General features: G+C 42.1%; 1 protein-coding gene across 1 annotated transcript in view; it reads right to left on the reverse strand.

Annotated features, from left to right (window-relative positions):
• DNER (delta/notch like EGF repeat containing) overlaps positions 1–18,670 on the reverse strand; it is a 379,213-nt gene that overhangs the window by 114,002 nt on the left and 246,541 nt on the right. Inside the window, exon 7 of the mRNA XM_069578468.1 lies at positions 14,622–14,735. Within this exon, the coding sequence (XP_069434569.1) occupies positions 14,622–14,735 (114 nt within the window). The remainder of the gene's footprint in view (positions 1–14,621; positions 14,736–18,670) is intronic.

Here is an 18,670-nt window from a genome sequence, read left to right on the forward strand (position 1 = left end):
ATGAAGAAAAAGTAGATAAAATGTTATATGAAGTCCTGGGCTGTCACAGCAAAGAGAGTCAGAGTTGAAAGCAGTGATAGTGGCGAGTGGTGAGTCAGGTCATCCCAGGGAAAGGCTCTGGCTCCCAGTGACCAGAAGTGTTGCTAAGTGTAGACTAGTTAGGAGCTGGACATGAGGATGGACTCCAAAAACAGCAAATTCTTCATAGAAATTATAACCAAATAGAATTGGGTCAACTGAAAAGAAGAGCAGTGGGAAAATGCCTACAGAAGAGGGCCATATTATGTATGTGAAAGTTGCTCAGTCGTGTCTGACTCTTTGGGACCCCATGGAATATACAGTCCATGGAATTCTCCAGGCCAGGATACTGGAGTGGGTAGTCTTTCCCTTCTCCAGAAGATCTTCCCAACCCGGGGATCAAACCCAGGTCTTCCACATTGCAGGTGGATTCTTTACCAGCTGAGCCACAAGGGAAGCCCATATTATGTAAGTAGAAGCTTAAACATCTGTCTTCAGATGCCTTTTCTCAATATGATATCAGGTCACATTAGAGGAGAACTAGATTGGGGAAACAGCCAAGGAAAGGTTTATTGAACCAAAGATAGGATTTGAACAAGCATTACTTCCCAGCTTCATTTGTTCAGTTTGTTTCAGACCTGGGTCTCCCTATGAGCTCCACTGTAAGATGCTGGTAGGAGTCAGAGCCTAGATCTGAACAGTTCAGAATCAGACCCAACACTGTACCACACGGTATTTGATCCAAATGAGACAAAAATGTCCCTCTAGCCTCCTCCAATGGTTACAGTCTAGAGAGAGGTACGTTGAAGTGGATAAAATCTGCTGCAGGAAAAAAATGAAAATTCCATTTATTTTTAAGTTATTTGTTTTTTGTTGGAAAGGATCTTTGTTGCTGTTAAGAACAACTGTATGGACATTCTGCTTCTGATGTGGGAAAGTAAGCTTTGAACAAGGAAAAGTGTTAGTCACTCAGTCATGTCTGACTCTTCATGATCCCATGGACTATAGCCCACCAGGCTCCTCTGTGGAATTCTCCAGGCAAGAATACTGAAGTGGGTTGCCATTTCCTTCTGCAGGGGATCTTTCCCACTGAGGGACAGAACCCAGGTCTCCTGCATTGGAGGCAGATTCTTTACCATATGAGCCCAAACCCGAGAACAAACAGATTGGTCCACAAATAACTGAATTCCAGGCCAAAACACCCTAACACTACTTCATGACTCTGAAAGTGAACAAAAGCAGGCAGGTTGTGGAGAAGAGCCAAAATATGGACAGCATGGGCTGAGGTTCAGGTTTAGGAAGCCCCACCCTGCAGGCATCCTTAACTGGACCTATGGCCCAGAGAGGCCAAGACACTAGCCTCAGGACTTCCCTGATGGTCTAGTGGTTAAGCATCCAGCTACCAATGCAGGGGACACAGGTTCAGTCCCTGGTTGTGGAAGATCCTGCATGCCACGGAGAAACTAACCAACCCCGTGAGCCAAAACGACTGAGCCTGTGCTCTGGAGCCCTGGAGCCGCAACTCCCAAAGCCTACACACTCTAGGGCCCAAAGCCACCCTAGAGTGTGGCCATGCATGAGAAGGCCATGCACCATAATCAAGAATAGCCCCCGATCGCCACAACTAGAGAATGCCCATGTGCAGCAAAGAAGACCCCGTGAAGCTAATTTAATTAATTTGCTAATTAATTAATTTCAAAGGAACAAGGGGAAGGAGTCCAGGACAGGCACCCCTCGAGGAGTGAAAAGGGTTCTGGGAAAGAAGACAGTTAGAGAAAAGGGTCCCCAAGTTCTGTATCTGAACTCTGTCCACGTCTCTCGGTGACCCCTAAACCATACACAAATGGGACACTGAAAGCCAAAGGTTGAGATTCAATTCCTGCCTCACTGCTGCTATCACTGAGCTTGCAATGGATCTAACCAGTAAGAGTCGCCTGGTTACATTAGTGAACACTGGTTAATCCATCTTGGCTACAGTTTCTTTCCACATAAAATGATACTGTTGCCACTGTTGCAAGCTGTTTATTCATTCCTGAATTCAACATGGCTCACAAGTACTCCAGAGATACAAAAAAGCGCAGCATCACTGCCTTGAGGAAGTTGGGAATCCCAGGAGAAAGAGCAGAGCTGCACCCAAGCAGCTGCCACACAAGCTAGAACTTGACCAGAGAAGGAGCTTGGTGCAGCAGAGAGAACACGGACTCCAGAACCAGACAAAGCTGGGCTTGAACCCTGGACCCACCAAGACCTAGAGCCTCAGAATCCACCTTGTACAGCAGTTGTGGGGAATAAATAGTGCCGTTTATATTAATCACTTACTTTATACTAGGCACTTCCTATGCACTGGATAGGGCTTCCCTAGTGGCTCAGACGATAAAGAATCCACCTGCAATGCAGAAAACCTGGGTTCGATCCCTGGGCCAGGAAGATCCCCTGGAGAAGGGAATGGTTACCCACACCAGTGTTCTGGCCTGGAGAATCCCATGGATAGAGGAGCTTGGAGGGCTACAATCCACAGGGTCACAAAAAGTCAGACACAATTGAGCGACTAGCACTTTCACATGTGCTATGTACTAATTTAGTTCTTATAACAACTCACTGTGAAGTGAAAGTCGCTCAGTTGCATCCAACTCTTTGCGACCCCCATGGACTATACAGTTCATGGAATTCTCTAGGCCAGAGCACTGGAGTGGGTAGCCTTTTCCTTCTCCAGGGGATCTTCCCAACCCAGGGATCGAACCTAGGTCTCCTGCATTGCAGGTGGATTCTTTACCAGCTGAGCCACAAGGGAAGCCCATAACAACTCACTGGGTAGATATCATTAATACCACCACCCTTACTTGTATCTTCCCTGGTGGCTCAGAGGTTAAAGCTTCTGCCTCCAATGAAGGAGACCTGGGTTCGATCCCTGGGTCAGGAAGATCTCCTGGAGAAGGAAATGGCAATCCACTCCAGTATTCTTGCCTGGAGAATTCCATGGATGGAAAAGCCTAGTAGGTTACAGTCCATGGGGTCGCAAAGAGTTGGACACGACTGAGCGACTTCACCTCACCTCACCTTACCACCCTTACTCTAGAGATGCAAAAAATGAGGCACAGGGAAATGTTTTTATTGGAGTATAATTGCTTTACAACGTTCTGTTAGTTTCTGCCGAAAATGGGAATCAGCTATATATACACATATAATCCTTTCCCTCTTGAGCCTCCCTCCCACCTCCCACTCTTACCATCCCATCACACAAGGTCATCACAGTGCACCAAGCTGGGCCCCTGTGCTATACAGCAGCTTCCCACTAGCCACCTAGCCACATGGCAGTGTATATATGTCATTTGCAGTGACGTGAATGAACCTAGAGACTGTCCCACTGAGTCAGAAAGAGAAAAACAAGAATCATATACTCATGTGTATAAGTGAAATCTAGAAAAATGGTACTGATGAAACTATTCGCAGGGAGGCATAGGGAATTTCAGTTTACTTGCCCCAAGTCAGTAAGTGCTAAAGTGACCAAACAGATTAAGACTCAAGCAGCAAGGCTGCTTGGCCCCCGCTGCTACGTTCTGCTGAAGAACAACTTCAAGTGCCAAACACAGTGCTTTGACACACAGTAGGCACTCCACAAGCGGCAGGTACCATCACGAGTGTTACTGTTACTGCTGATGCCACGTGATTACAATGGAGCCACAAGAGAGAAAGGGCTGAAGTTCACGGTGTTTACCTGCAATAATGGTAACTAATCTTCATGTGCTTGGACACACACCTTGAGAAATCACAATTAGTGGTGAAATGGCAACCCACTCCACTGTTCTTGCCTGGAGAATCCCATGGACAGAGGAGCCTGGTGGGCTACAGTCCACAGGGTCGCAAAGAGTCGGACACGACTGAGTGACTTCACTTCTTCTCTAGGTATATCCTTCCTCTTTTCCAAAAGAAAAGCACCAGGTTATCATTGTTTATCTCTTAATTCACTCATCGCACTGTCACTTTGGACCCCCATCTGTTACACTAAACCGAGTATCACATGGTTCCCAAAGGGGAAGTATTAATAGAAATAAAGGTGAGGGACAGGCTCCGGCACTCACTAAAGTGAGTGCAGCTGGGAGTAGCAAGCAAGCAACAGGCTTTGCAGTGTTTTGAGACAATCTCAGAGAAACTGTGTCATGTGGGAAAAAGAAAGAGAACAAAAAAAAGAAATATGAACTTAAAAAAAAAGAAATATGAACTTAACCCTAAATCAAAAATTAATTAGCATGCATCAAACATAGAAATAACATTTTTACTCACACTTAATAAGTCTTAATACTCTGCTTTGTTTCCCAAAGATGAAACCATACACCACTTGGAATTCCAAGGATCTCAGCTGCTATAATTCCCCAATGAAGTGGTGATTTAGGGATAATGCCAGATTTTAAAAGAATAAGAGCAGTATTTTATTTGGGCTTTTATGAGGACATGTTGCACATTTCTTAAATAAATACATGCAGTTTCATATGATCCTAAGAGAGTACTTTCACCAAAGCTTACATACCAGGATCCTGGGGAAAACAACCAAATCCCAGGACTATTAATATATAAGTTCTAACTCCTGATGGGGTAATAGGCCCAGTTTCTGAACAATACACATTATCTTGGAGATAAATTTTATGACATGTGTGGCTATTGCCTATAAATCAGTTTAAGATGAAAGGCATTACCCTGATATTTGAGCTGGACAAAAGGATTTATATGGCTAGATTCCTCAAAGCTATAAAATGTAGAAAAACAAAAATAGTTTGGATAAACCCTTGGAGGGTGTTGCAGTGGGGTTTAACCTACAGGGGCCTTTGGGCTGACAATGGGTTTTAGACTCAAGCTTTCCTTAGAGTCGCTTAGAGGTTATGAAACTTCTCTCTTTAAACATCACTTGAAACAAAAAAAATGGATTTATTGACTGAGCAAGGGGTTCTTAAACTGATATATTTGAATCAAAGACTTAGGAGTAGGGACCCTTAAAGGTAACAGTGAGCCCTTTTACAAGGGAGCATGGCTGGAAAAGATAAAAATGACATGACTTTCCCAAGGTGATATGACTGCATTCCCACCACCCCCACCATCATCAAACATTCATTCAGCACTCAGCCAAGCACAGTGCTGAGGGCTTCGGGTCTTTTTCTATTCTTCAACTAGTAAAGGATTTACAAATATCATTCTCCTTTCCTAAATGAGGAAAATGAGCCCAAAAATCTATAAAAGAAGTGGGTCCAGACTTCAAACCCAAGCAGTGTGACCTGAAAAACCCACATTCATAACTACGCCACTTTCCCATTCCTCATCAGGACCAGATTCAGGTCCCCTGATTTCCACGCCACCAAAGGCACCGGCTGTCCACTCTTGGCAATGGAGCTTCCGTGTTACACGATCTGCATGTCTGTACAGACGGCCACGTGAAAAGGTGCTCAACATCTCAAATTTAAATGCAAATTAAAACTACAATGAATTTTTGACAAGTTTTGACAGAACTTTAGGTCTCAAAAGACTTGTGTAAGTCTACAATAAACCTGGTTTCAGGGATAGAGTAAGAAAACAAGTGAGCTTCCCCTGGTGGCTCAGTGGCACAGAACCCACCTGCCAAGGCAGTAGACTCTGGTTTGATCCCTGGGTCATGAAGATCCCCTGGAGAAGGCAATGGCAACCCACGAACAGTGTTCTTGCCTGGAGAATCTCATGGACAGAGGGACCTGGCGGGCTACAGTCCATGGGGTCAAAGAGTTGGATAGACTTAACAACTAAAACAATAACAACCAGCAGTCCCACTCCTGGGCATCTACCAAGACAAAACTATAATTCAAAAAGATATAGGCACCTCTATGTTCACTGAAGTACTACTTACAACAGCTAAGACATGGAAGTAACCTAAATGTGCATCGATATACGAATGGAAAAAGAAGATGCAGTGCATATACTATGGAATTCTACTCAGCCATAAAAAAGAATGAAACAACGCCATTTGCAGCAACCTGGATGGACCTAGAGATTATCACACTAAGTGAAGTCAGAAAGGGAAAAACAAATACCACATTATATCACTTATATGCAGAATCTCCATGCTCCCAATGGTTCAATGCCTCCTCAGGAAACTAGATGCTGCTCACTGCAACTAAGATGTGGTACAGCCAAATAAATAAACAAATAATGTTTTAAATAAAATATGATACAAATGAACTTATCTATGAAACAAAAACAGACTCAGAGACATAGAGAACAGACGTGTGGTTGTCAAGGGGAAGGGAGGCTAGGGAAGGGGTAGATTGGGACTTTGGGATTAGCAGATACAAGCTACTATATATAAAATGGATCATCAACGAGATTCTACTGCACAACACAGGAAATTATATTTCATACCCTATGATAAATCATAATGGAAAGGAATATAAAAACAAGTGTGTATATATACATATAGGGGCTTCCCTGGTGGCTCAGCAGTAAAGAATCCCCCTGCAATGCAGGAGATGTAAGAGACATGGGTTCGACCCCCTGGGTCAGGAAGATTGCCTGGAGGAGGGCATGGCAACCCATTCCAGTATTCTTGCCTGTGAAATCCCATGGACAGAGGAGCCTGGTGGGCTACAGTCCATGGTGCTACAAAGAGTCAGACACCAGTGAAGCAAATAAGCACATAGCATATACATGTACTGGGATTCCCAAGTAGTTCAAGCGGTAGAGAATCTGCCTGCAAAGCAGGAGACCTGGGTTCAATCCCTGGGTTGAGAAGATCCCTGGAGAAGGGCATGGCAACCCACTCCAGTATTCTTGCCTGGAGAATTCCATGGACAAAGAAACCTAGTGGGCTATATAATCCATGGGGTCACAAAGAGTTGGACATGACTGAGCAACTTTCACTTTCATATACATGTATAACTGATTCACTTTGCTGTACCACAGAAAATAATACATTATAAATCAGTTATACTTGCATAAAATTTTTTTTAATGTTTTAAGATCTGCAGGTCTAAAAAAAGAAAAAAAAGATCTGCATGTCTGATAGTGGATCTAACCTTGCATCCAAAAAGTGAGAGAACTGACATGTAGGTCCTCTTCTTGGTGGAAGTACTTGTCTTCATAATCGTAGGGCAAGACCAGTTCATACAAGTTCTACTTGCCTTAATCCTAGCCAAGGGCATCACACCAGGAAATACCTTTACAGTAATGTCTTTTAAATACATTGGATGAAATATTTCCTCAAAGTAGTCATGAAGCCCCATATTCTCACGTCATCTCTGATTAGCATCTGTCTTCTCTAAAAGGTGGATGCCAGGAAGGGCCTCAGGTTCTAGGAGGCGTGCCAGCAAGATGCAAATGGTCACACAGGCAGGACTGACAAATGTGCTTCACTACTGAATGTTCTCATCACTACCCATTTCTTTTTATTCTTTATTCTACTTCAAATTTCCAAGGGAAAAAAATTTTAAAGGAGATGCGGAAGCAAAGATGATGGCTAGGCAGTAATATACAGATTGTACTTATTTGTGTATTTAGATATGCTCACATATTTAAACATACATATTTAAATACCAATAAGCAGTGATGATAAGTATCTATAATTAAACCTCCTCAGATTTAAGATGCATTTATTTCAAAAGTTAAGGGTCTCAAAGTTGTAAACCAAACATAAAGACAAAACCGATATGAAGAGTATATTCAGAGGCAATAAAATCAACTCCCAATTACTTTATCTTTGTTATCGCTCAATAAGTCAAACCAGTCAGTTCTAAAGGAAATTAGCCCTGAATATTCATCGGAAGGACTGATGTTGAAGCTGAAGCTCCAATCCTTTGCCCACCTGATGGGAAGAACAGACTCACTGGAAAAGACCCTGATGCTGGGAAAGACTGAAGGCAGCAGAAGAAGGGGAAGACAGAGAATGAGATGGTTGGATGGCATCACTGACTCGATGGACATGAGTTTGAGCAAGCTTTGGGAGTTGGTGATGGACAGGGAGGCCTGGTGTGCTGCAATCCGTGGGGTCGCAAAGAGTTGGATACAAATGAGCGACTGAATTGAACTGAACTGAACTGAAACATAAGGAAGCACTCACGATAAGCTTACTTTTGTTTCTTATCACCCCTACTTGAACCAGAATCTGAAACTGCACTTTTCAAATAGGGACCTGATGAATATTAAGTTGAAATTCAAAGAAAAGGCAGGGCTCGTTGAAGGAAGCATAAAAATATAAGAATAAGAGAAGAGCAGATACCTTCTGGAAGGTGAGCTCATGGGATAATCACAGCACAAGCTGTCTCTCAGGCCTCCACAACCTTGAACTTTTGGAGAGAGGTTAAAAAGAAGACAAAAGTCAAAGTAATGAGTACCCAGGAAGTAGTTCAACCTCTAAGGACTCAGTCCAGATCAGATGGAAAAGGATCCTTGAAGGAAATAGGATGGAGATGAAAACGACAGAGAAGAGCAAGGATGTGATGGAACAGTGTTGAAAGCACTATCCAGAGGGAGAGCCAGGTTTAACAGCCTTCTGGATGGGGCAGGACTGTCATAAAAGGACTTCACTGTACTTAACAAAAAAAAGCGTTGGGGGTAGGGGTGGGAATTCTAGGGGTTTTTTTCCATGCTTAAGAATTTTTAGCAGGAACTTTTAGAAGTTTGAAAACCCAACTAACTTTGAATTTATTTGACTCATGACTTGGTCAAACAAAGGCCATATTTTAAAATAAACCACATTTTATTTATTTTAAAGACCATATTTTTAAATAAAATAAAATTCACTTTAAAGAATATATTCAGAGATGGTATAGGCCAAGGTTTAAGAATGCTAGTGCCAAGTTGCCTGGGTTTAAATTTCTAGTTGTGTGATCTCAGGCAAGTTATTCACTCTCTTGTGTTTCAGCTTCTCAATCTGTTCAATGGAAATATCGATAGTATTTCCTTCACACGACTATTGTGAGGATCAAATAAGTTATTAAATGTAGTGCTGCTAAGTCGCTTCAGTCGTGTCCAACTCTGTGCGACCCCATAGACGGCAGCCCACCAGGCTCCCCCGTCCCTGGGATTCTCCAGGCAAGAACACTGGAGTGGGTTGCCATTTCCTTCTCCAGTGCATGAAAGTGAAAATTGGAAGTGAAGTCGCTCAGTTGTGTCTGACTCTTTGCAACCCCTTGGACTGCAGCCCACTAGGCTCCTCCATCCATGGGATTTTCCAGGCAAGAGTACTACAGTGGGTTGCCATTGCCTTCTCCTTAAATGTAGTGAGCGATAGCTAAATGTTGACTTTTTTAATGCGGTAAAAATCACGTAATATAAAACATGCCATTTTAACCATATTTAACTGTACAGTTAGAACCGAACATGGAACAATGGACTGGTTCAAAACTTTTGGACTCAGAGGGAGAGGGAGAGGGTGGGATGATTTGGGAGAATGACATTCTAACATGTATACTATCATGTGAATTGAATCGCCAGTCTATGTCTGACGCAGGATGCAGCACGCTTGGGGCTGGTGCATGGGGATGACCCAGAAAGTTGTTATGGGGAGGGAGGTGGGAGGGGGGTTCATGTTTGGGAATGCATGTAAGAATTAAAGATTTTAAAATTTAAAAAATAAAAAACTAAAATTAAAAAAAAAAATTGGAAAAGGAGTACATCAAGGCTGTATATTGTCACCCTACATATATGACCTATATGCAAAGTACATCATGTGAAATGCCAGGCTGAATAAATTACAAGCTGGAATCAAGATTGCCAGCAGAATTAACAACCCCAGATACACTGATGATACCACTCTAAAGGCAGAAAGCAAAGAGGAACTAAAGAGCCTCTTGATGAAGGTGAAAGAGGAGAGTGAAAAAGCTGGCTTAAAACTCAACAATCAAAAAACTAAGATCATGGCATCTGATTCCATTACTTCATGACAAATGGAGGAAAAATGGAAACAGGGACAAACTTCATTTTCTTGGGGCTCCAAAATCACTGTGGATGGTAACTTCAGGCATGAAATTAAAAGACGCTTATTCCTAGGAAGAAAAGCTATGACAAACCTAGAGAGCATATTAAAAAGCAGAGACATTACTTTGCCAACAAAGGTCTATAGAGTTGAAGCTATGGTTTTTCCAGTAGTCATATATGGATGTGGGAGCTATACCATAAAGAAGGCTGAGGGCTGAAGAATTGACGCTTTTGAACTGTGGTGTTGGAGAAGACTCGTGAGAGTACCTTGGACCACAAGGATATTAAACCAGTCAATCCTAAAGGAAATCAACCCTGAATATTCATTGGAAGGATTGATGCTGAAGCTGAAGCTCCAGTACTTTGGCCACCTGATGAGAAGAACCAACTCATTGGAAAGGACTCTGATGCTGGGAAAGATTGAGGGCAGGAGGAGAAAGGGGTGACAGAGAATGAGATGGCTGGATATCATCACCCACCAGTGGACATGTGTTTGAGCAAACTCCAGGAGATAGTGAAGGGCAAGGAAGTCTAGCATACGCAGTCCAGGGGGTTGCAAAGAGCTGGACACAACTTAGGGACTGAACAACAAACTGAACAGCTCAGTGGCACTGAGTACATTCACATTATTGTACAACTTTCATCCTCATCCATCTCCCAAATGGCTTACCTTCCTAAACAGAAACTCTGAAATTCCCTGCCTGCCCCTGCATCTACCAAAGTACTTTCTGACTCTCTGAACTTGACAGTTCTGGGTACTTTGCATAAGTGGAATCAAACAGTATTTCTATCTAATGTATAATGGAATGCATTTTTAAGGTTAACTGAATATATGTCCTACAAACAGATAGTACCTTCTTTTTTTTTCCCTGTGCTATACAGTATGTTCTTATTAGTTATCCACTTTATACCTAACAGTATGTTCTTATTAGTTATCCACTTTATACCTAACAGTGTGTGTGTGTGTATATATATATATATATATATATATAATCCTAATTTCCCAATTCAATAGTTAGGACATAGAAGCAACTTGCTGGCTTTTATAATTAATTCATGTAACAAATAGTTATTAGCTTCCTACTAGCATAAAATACAGAACTAAAAGCTCTGTGATATAGGATAGTTGGAGTTGATGAAAGAACCATGGATAAAACACACTTCCCACCCACAAAAAAATATCACAGGGAAGCGAAGCAGACAGAACCTATGCATATATCCAAAGAAGCAAGTGAAAACAGAGCAGATAGCAAATAATACTAGAAAATAATTACTAATCTTCTTTGGCATGGTATCATAGCTATCAAGGAGAATGTTCTTATTCTCAGAAAACACAAACTCATTTATTTGGGGATAAAGTGTGATGATGCCTATAATTTACTTTCAAATTACTTTACAAAAACAACAAACTAGATACATAAATGCACATATACAAAGTTAACATTCCAAAATGCTAATCACTGGGGAGAAAAAAAGCTGGCAGTCAAGGGTCAAGTGCTGGCTCCAAACTTCAGAACATTATGTGGACTTGAAACTCTTTTAAACTTGTTCTCACAGCATGACTGATAGGAGAAAACTTGCAGACACGGGCTGTTTTTTAAGCGCAAAGTGCTCTATAAATAATTCCTACAACAACCACCTGTGGGACAGGTCCGTGGGAGGGGCTGCTTTTAAAATGCCAGTTGCTGAGAGGCTTCAAAACATGGCAATGAATCCTTCTGATTTATAGCTGAAGCCCCTTTCCCTGGTCAATCTTTAGTGAAGGTAAACCTGTGGATGAAAGTCTTCATACAAAACCTTGCTGGGAAATTCATCTGAATCATTTCAATTCACTTCTCTACACTTTATCAAGACAGAGTGGAGGAACTGATGGGCTAATGGATAAAGGAGGTCTCTAGACAAGCCTATCAACACCCAGGTTGAGATTACAGTCTATAGACCAAGGTCTCTGAGTAGAGACATGGTCAGATGACTCTGCTCACTCCCAGACTCACAGCACCTGCCCAGCTGCCATCTCTCACACTCAATATGTCCAAAATAGAACACTTCCCTTCCATGGTTTTGTTTTTCCTCTCCATGAATGGCACGACCAACAGTAAAGCAACAGAAGCCATAAATTTCCCCATCACTCCCCCTCCACCTCCATATCCATCCATCCCCAGACCCTTCTGTTTCCCCTCAAAAGTTCTCCCAAATCACCAGCATCTCTCCTTTTAAGATTCCACCTTCCCTTCTTAACATGGCAACATGGATTTCCCAAACTTCAGCAACCCTTCTATTTCCATACTTGTCTCTCTCCAACCCACACTCCATACTGGTACAAATGGAAAATTACCAATTCCTGTTTACATTTTTCAATGGTTTAATGGTAATCATTACTAGGAAAACAGTCGTGATACAATGCCTAATACTTACTGAGCACTTAGCCAGGCACCCTGCGCTAATAAGCACCTCGTCTAAGCATCTTCTCATTTCATCCTCATGGACCCTAAGAAGTGAGGGTTATTGCTGTATCAATTTTACAATTTTCTCTGAGACACAGAGAAGTATGAACTCTTACTTGCCCAGGGACAGAACTGGTTAGCAAGAGGCAGACAGGCTTCAGGCCTAAGCCTCTGCTCTCTCCCCTCTGGGTTGAACAAGACATGCCCCACTCATGCCCACAAAGTCCTAAAGCCCTGAGGACTCAGCCCTTGTCACCCACATTCCTCCCTTTTCCTTTTGCTTGTGGGGATGCCCTCAACTTTTCGCTCTTCCTCCTCACTCACTCTCCACATGTGGGCATCTCTTCTAGGTCCCCAAGGCTAAGCAGATCCTCGTCATGCATCTTAAAGGCACACATTCTGGCTTGTGATTAGGGACTTATTTGTGTCCGCATCACAGGAGGGGCCATCTCAGCTTTTCTGACCCTCCAGGCCAGCACCCAGTCCAGCGCCTGGTATGCAGGACTTGCTCAACAAGTCTTTATCAACTAGAGAAACGGAGCGCACATGAACACAGAATTCCTGGGCTGCTGCTCAAGGGTCTGGCTTTACTATCAGTGTGAAGTGAAGTGAAGTCGCTCAGTCGTGTCTGACTCTCTGTGACCCCATGGACTGTAGCCTACCAGGCTCCTCCATGGCATTTTCCAGGCAAGAGTACTGGAGTGGGTTGCCATTTCCTTCTCTATACTATCAGTGTGACCTTGTGCGAATCACCACTTCTCAGAGCCTCTGGGGTCCGATCTGAACCTTCTCCAGCAAAACTATGATAATAAAGAACTGTGGAGTTTTCAAATATCTTTCCACAAAATCCCATTCAATCCCGGGATGGCCCTATGAGGGAAGCAGGGTTCTCATGGCCCATAACCACTTAAGACAGAAAAAGGAGGATCGATCGGGTTGGGGAGGAAAACTAGTGACTGGCCAGCAGTCACTGAAACCTTCCTTTGACTCTAAGCCCAGCCTACAACCCGGGTTAGGTGGCAACCCACTCACCTGGGCTGTGGCAAAGCTTTGAGAAGCCGCCCAGCGCTCTGTACATGAGTGACCACTGGTGCTGACTCTGTCATCCTCCTGTCCAGCTTTCCCATTTGCTTAAGGCACTCGAGTGAAGAGTGGAGGCCATCCAGCACCTGTAGCTCCATCGTCATGGTAACCATGTCTATCATAGGCACGCACAGCTGGGGGATAACCAGGAGAACCCCAGCCACCCGCTCCTGTCCCTGCCCAGGGGAGCAGAAGCCAGAAAAAGGCTCCACTTCCTGAGTGGCTGTTTGGGCTTCAGAATATGAAAGCATAAAGTATACGAGGCAGCACCCATCATGGCGCTGGGGTTACCTGGGAGTCAGTGGTCTTGATTCCATCTGTACCACTGTCCCAGTCCAGCCTCTAAGCCAGGAGGTAATTCAGGTTAATGAGTACAGAGATGTTTCCTTATTCACGAGGATTCAACATGCAATCTCTGCAAAGGATGTCAACTGACTCTATGTAACTGTCAGTGTCCCTTCTGTGCATAAGGAGCTTACATGCTGGTTTTAGGGGGGAAAACACCTTTAATATCATGTTATTCTTATCATATTAAAGGTTTAGGGTAATTCTTTCCATAACATTTCTCCAAGCAGAAATAGAAACAAAACTTCCTCCAAGTGCAAAATTGTTCCTTAACACCAGCTCCATAACTAGGACCATCTGTCTGCTTCTTCAGGTGAAATCAAAACAGTATGACTATTTTTTAATAAAAATTGCCTTAAATATGTGACCTTCCAGGAGACTATATGTGTCCAAGATGTCATAAGGTGGATTTAAAGACAAAAACAGGTGAACTTTATGGTGAAAAAATTTTAATGTAAATTGGTATCAAAAACCTAACACATAATTTAAAAGAAATCTTATCAAGTGAAATTTGTCATTATACAAAAATTCCATTTTATTATAAGTTGTTCATTTTCAATGTGTAAATGAAAACTGCAGAAATTTTGAGATTATATCTAATATTCAGACATACTTTCCAAGCTATTTTAGCACAGAGCTTTCAAAAAAGGAGCCATCTTATATTTTGTTTTATAAATGGGACAAAGTAGGAAGTTCTCTTGAGGAGAGTTTTTCAGAAAATTGAAGTACAAAGGTCGTCAAATTAATATAGGATTTAAAATGGAAAATGAAAGTTATTCCTGTAATGATACTGATACTGACCTTCCAGACACTGGCAGGTGAATCCACTGAGATTAGAAACGCATGTTGCTCCATTTCTGCATGGCTCTAGGATACAGTAGTCAATCTTGGATTGGCAGAGCTCTCCAGTATAACCTGAGGAAACGAGAGACAGGTGTAAAACACTCTGTCCCCAAAACCACGAACCATCCCGCAAGTCGATGGAGTTAACTGGTACCTATCCAACCAAGGCAGCAACCTTCACTAGTCTCCCAGGCACTTTGGTTTTGTAACAAGAAACAGAGTGCTTTATTTTTTATTTAAGAATATTTGCTTTCCATTGTTGTGTTAGTTTCTGCTGTACAATAATGTGAATCAGCTATATATATAATATATATAATACACATATATCCCTCCTTCTCGGACCTCCCTCCCACCTCTCTCATCCCTCCCATCTAGGTCCTCACTGAGCAGAGCTCCCTGAGCTATACAGCACGTTTCCTCTATCTCACTATTTTACACAAGGCGGTGTGTGTATGTCAGTCCTAATCTCCCAATTCATCCCACCCTTCCCATCCCCTTCATGTCCAAATGCCTATTCTCTATGCCTCCACCTCTCAGAATCATAGTTCAAAAGTCATTTGCTTTGCAAAATCTTTTTTGCAAAGAGAGATTTTTTTTCACCATTAGCTCTGCATTTTATTTTGAAATATCAGAACCTTCAGAAGCTGAGACTGAACACCCCGTCCCTTTCTTCTGACCTAGAGAAAAACAGTCTCTATAATGTCTTTTTTATGACTTTTTAAAACTTTTATTTTTAAATTTTTAATTGGAGGATGATTGTTTTACAAAGCTGTGTTGGTTTCTGCCATACATCAACATGAATCAACCATAGGTATACATATGTACCCTCCCTCTTGAACCTCCCTCCCACCTCCCTCCCCAGTCCCACCCCTCTAGGTTGTTACAGAGCCCTGGTGTGAGTTCCCGGAGTCACACCGCAAATTCCCACTGGCTATCTAGTTCACATATGGTAGTGTGTATGTTTCCACGCTACTTTCTCCATACATCTCACCCTCTCCTTCCCACCCCCGCTTGCTTGACCACTGAGATGACAGTCACTTTCCCATGGTCATCTCACTACCTATTTTTAAAAACACCATTAGGAAAATTGCTAGATAGGTATTAAATTTTTTTTAATTTGTAATATTTTACTGTTAGAAGACCCTCAGTGTTCACCCCCTTGCCCTTCATTTTAAAGCTAATGAGGTTGAGACACATAATACTAATCACATTTCTATATTCATCTTAATTCTAATTTGAAGCACAAACCCAACTCAGTTTTTCCTGTAAAGCAATGGTGGTTTTGTCAGATAATAACATCACCACATATGTGTGATGAGAAAAAAAGGACCTGAATCTACTGAATACCCATGCAGCCAAGAAGCCTTAAATAAATTCCAAATATTTTGTTAACTTTGAAAACAAAGCCCTCCCAAAAGGCAAGTTTAAGAAATAACATGCAATTATGTTTTTTAGCTTAAAGTAGAAAATGATTATGAAAGAAAATTTGGAAAATGCAAGATTTAAAATAGAAAGAGAAAAAAGTTACCCTCAGTCATGTTATTTGAGTGACATAATTATTAATACTTTGGAGAGATTCCTATCAAATATTTATGTACAGATAGTTCCTACTAAATTATAATCATACTATAACATTTTGATCTTTCCAGGATGTACATAAAGTATATAAAAACTTATCTTTCTGAATTATTAGTTTTGAAGGAGTGTCATTAGCACCATACTTGATATTTGCAAAAATAAATCAATGAGGTTAGGAGAGAGATGATTTGCCTGAGCTTCACTGACCTGCCAATCTAGTCTAAATTACAGACTGTGAATGTGGAGGCCTTGTTTGCAATTCTACTCTTCTTTATGTGTTTTTTAAAACAGTCTAGGGAGGACTTCCTTGGTGGTCCCGTGGTTAAGACTTGTCTTCTAATGTAAGAGTTTCTGGTTTGATCCCTGGTTGGGAAGCTAAGATCTTACATGCCTCTTGGCCAAATAAAAGAAACAGAAAAACAGGAGCAACATTGTAACAAGTTCAATAAAGACTTTAAAAATGGTCCACATTGATAACGGAATAGTCTAGGGGACTCTAGCTAATTCATGGGTATGGGAAAAATAAGACAATTATGTAATCTAAAAATCTAAACACCAGGACAAAAAGCCATTCCAGAATTCAGAAGATAATATCTTACTCTAACAAATTTATGTTAATACATTTTCAAATAATAGGTCTAAATTCAGATTAACATTCTGTCCATTTAACTTCATCTAGTCTCCTCAATGGCACCCCACTCCAGTACTCTTGCTTAGAAAATTCCATGGATAGAGGAGCCTAGTGGGCTGCAGTCCATGGGATCGTGAAGAGTCGGACATGACTGAGCAACTTCACTTTCACTTTTCACTCTCATACCTTGGAGAAGGAAATGGCAACCCACTCCAGTGTTCTTGCCTGGAGAATCCCAGGGACAGAAGAGCCTGGTAGGCTGCCATCTCTGGGGTCGCACAGAGTCGGACACGACTGAAGCGACTTAGCAGCAGCAGTCTCCTCATATTTCCATATCATCCCTATGGGTATCTTAAAGAAAATTTTATTTCACCTATAAAGACTTCATTATACATCCCTAACTAAAAGTGATTTTCACAAAGATCACTTTTAACGCCTTCCTTAATGAATATCTGGTCCCACTTAAAATTTTAATTAAATATTCAAAACTATATTAATAGCAACAATTTCTTTTTAAGAACCATGTTGTCTGATAACACACATATCTTCCCATGCTTTTAATTTGTTCTTATCTAATTGATCTAATATTAAACCTGTAAGCAAATTGAATCTTCAGTATTGTTCATTGCTCCAATATTGCAAGCAAGTTTAATAAGATTTCAGTCTAAGAGAATAAACCACGTTTGTGATGTGTTCAGGGATTGTCTATAATGATCTGGAGGTCACACTGGCATTCTGTGGTAGAGATTCTGAAGCTCTGCACTGCCTGAGATGGTTCTAGAATAACAGTTTTATCACTCAAATGCCAATTGTCCCCTCCAACGAGGAACACTGGTCAAGGATCAGTCACTAGCATTGCTTTCTGTTCCAGAGCTTTAAAAGGATTATATTAAAGATATTTAAAATATGAGAAACATGGAACTATAAAGAAAAAGACCCTGTGTAACTAGCTAGACTACAAAGCATATACATACTGGCATGTCTGAGTTCAGTATAATTGGAGATGAGAAACAACAGTGGAGGACTGTGTGGTTGGAGATCAGAGAGACAGAGAGGTAGGGCTGGGGTCATGGGATTATGGAATTACCAGCATCCTTAGCTGCAGGTGGCAGGTTGGTCAGCTGATGCTTGTCTACACAGGGCCAGGTATTACTACTGGCTCAAGACAGTGGCGAGTTCAAAGTTCCAAGAGCACCCCCCTCAACTGCACTGGTCTCACTGACCGACTGAAGCCAGCTCTGGGAGAGAAGAGGTGGAGGGCAAGGAACCACGAAGACCCTGAAGCTGACTCCAGGGACTCTTAAAGAAAAAGCGAGTCATTTCTTAGACCCTCAGAGAGCAGTGGGTGACATCCGGTCCCATCACCTTGTGGCAAATAGATGGGGAAAAATGGAAACAGTGACAGACTTTATTTTCTTGGGCTCCAAAACCACTGCAGATGGTGACTGCAGCCATGAAATTAAAAGACACTTGCTCCTTGGAAGGAGAGCTATGACAAACCTAGACAGCAGAGTAACACACAGAGACATCACTTTGCTGACAAAGGTCTGAATAATCAAGGCTATGGTCTTTCCAGTAGTCATGTATGGATGTGAGAAAGAAAAGAAAGTAAAGTCGCTCAGTCGTGTCTGACTCTGCAACCCCATGGACTGTAGCCTACCAGGCTCCTCAGTCCATGGAATTTTCCAGGCAAGAGTACTGGAGTGGGTTGCCATTTCCTTCTCCAGGGGATCTTCCCGACACAGAGATTGAACCCAGGTCTCCCGCATTGTAGGCAGATGCTTTGCTGTCTGAGCCA

Source organism: Ovis canadensis, chromosome 2 (assembly GCF_042477335.2).
Source record: "Ovis canadensis isolate MfBH-ARS-UI-01 breed Bighorn chromosome 2, ARS-UI_OviCan_v2, whole genome shotgun sequence".
Lineage (NCBI taxonomy): Eukaryota > Metazoa > Chordata > Mammalia > Artiodactyla > Bovidae > Ovis > Ovis canadensis.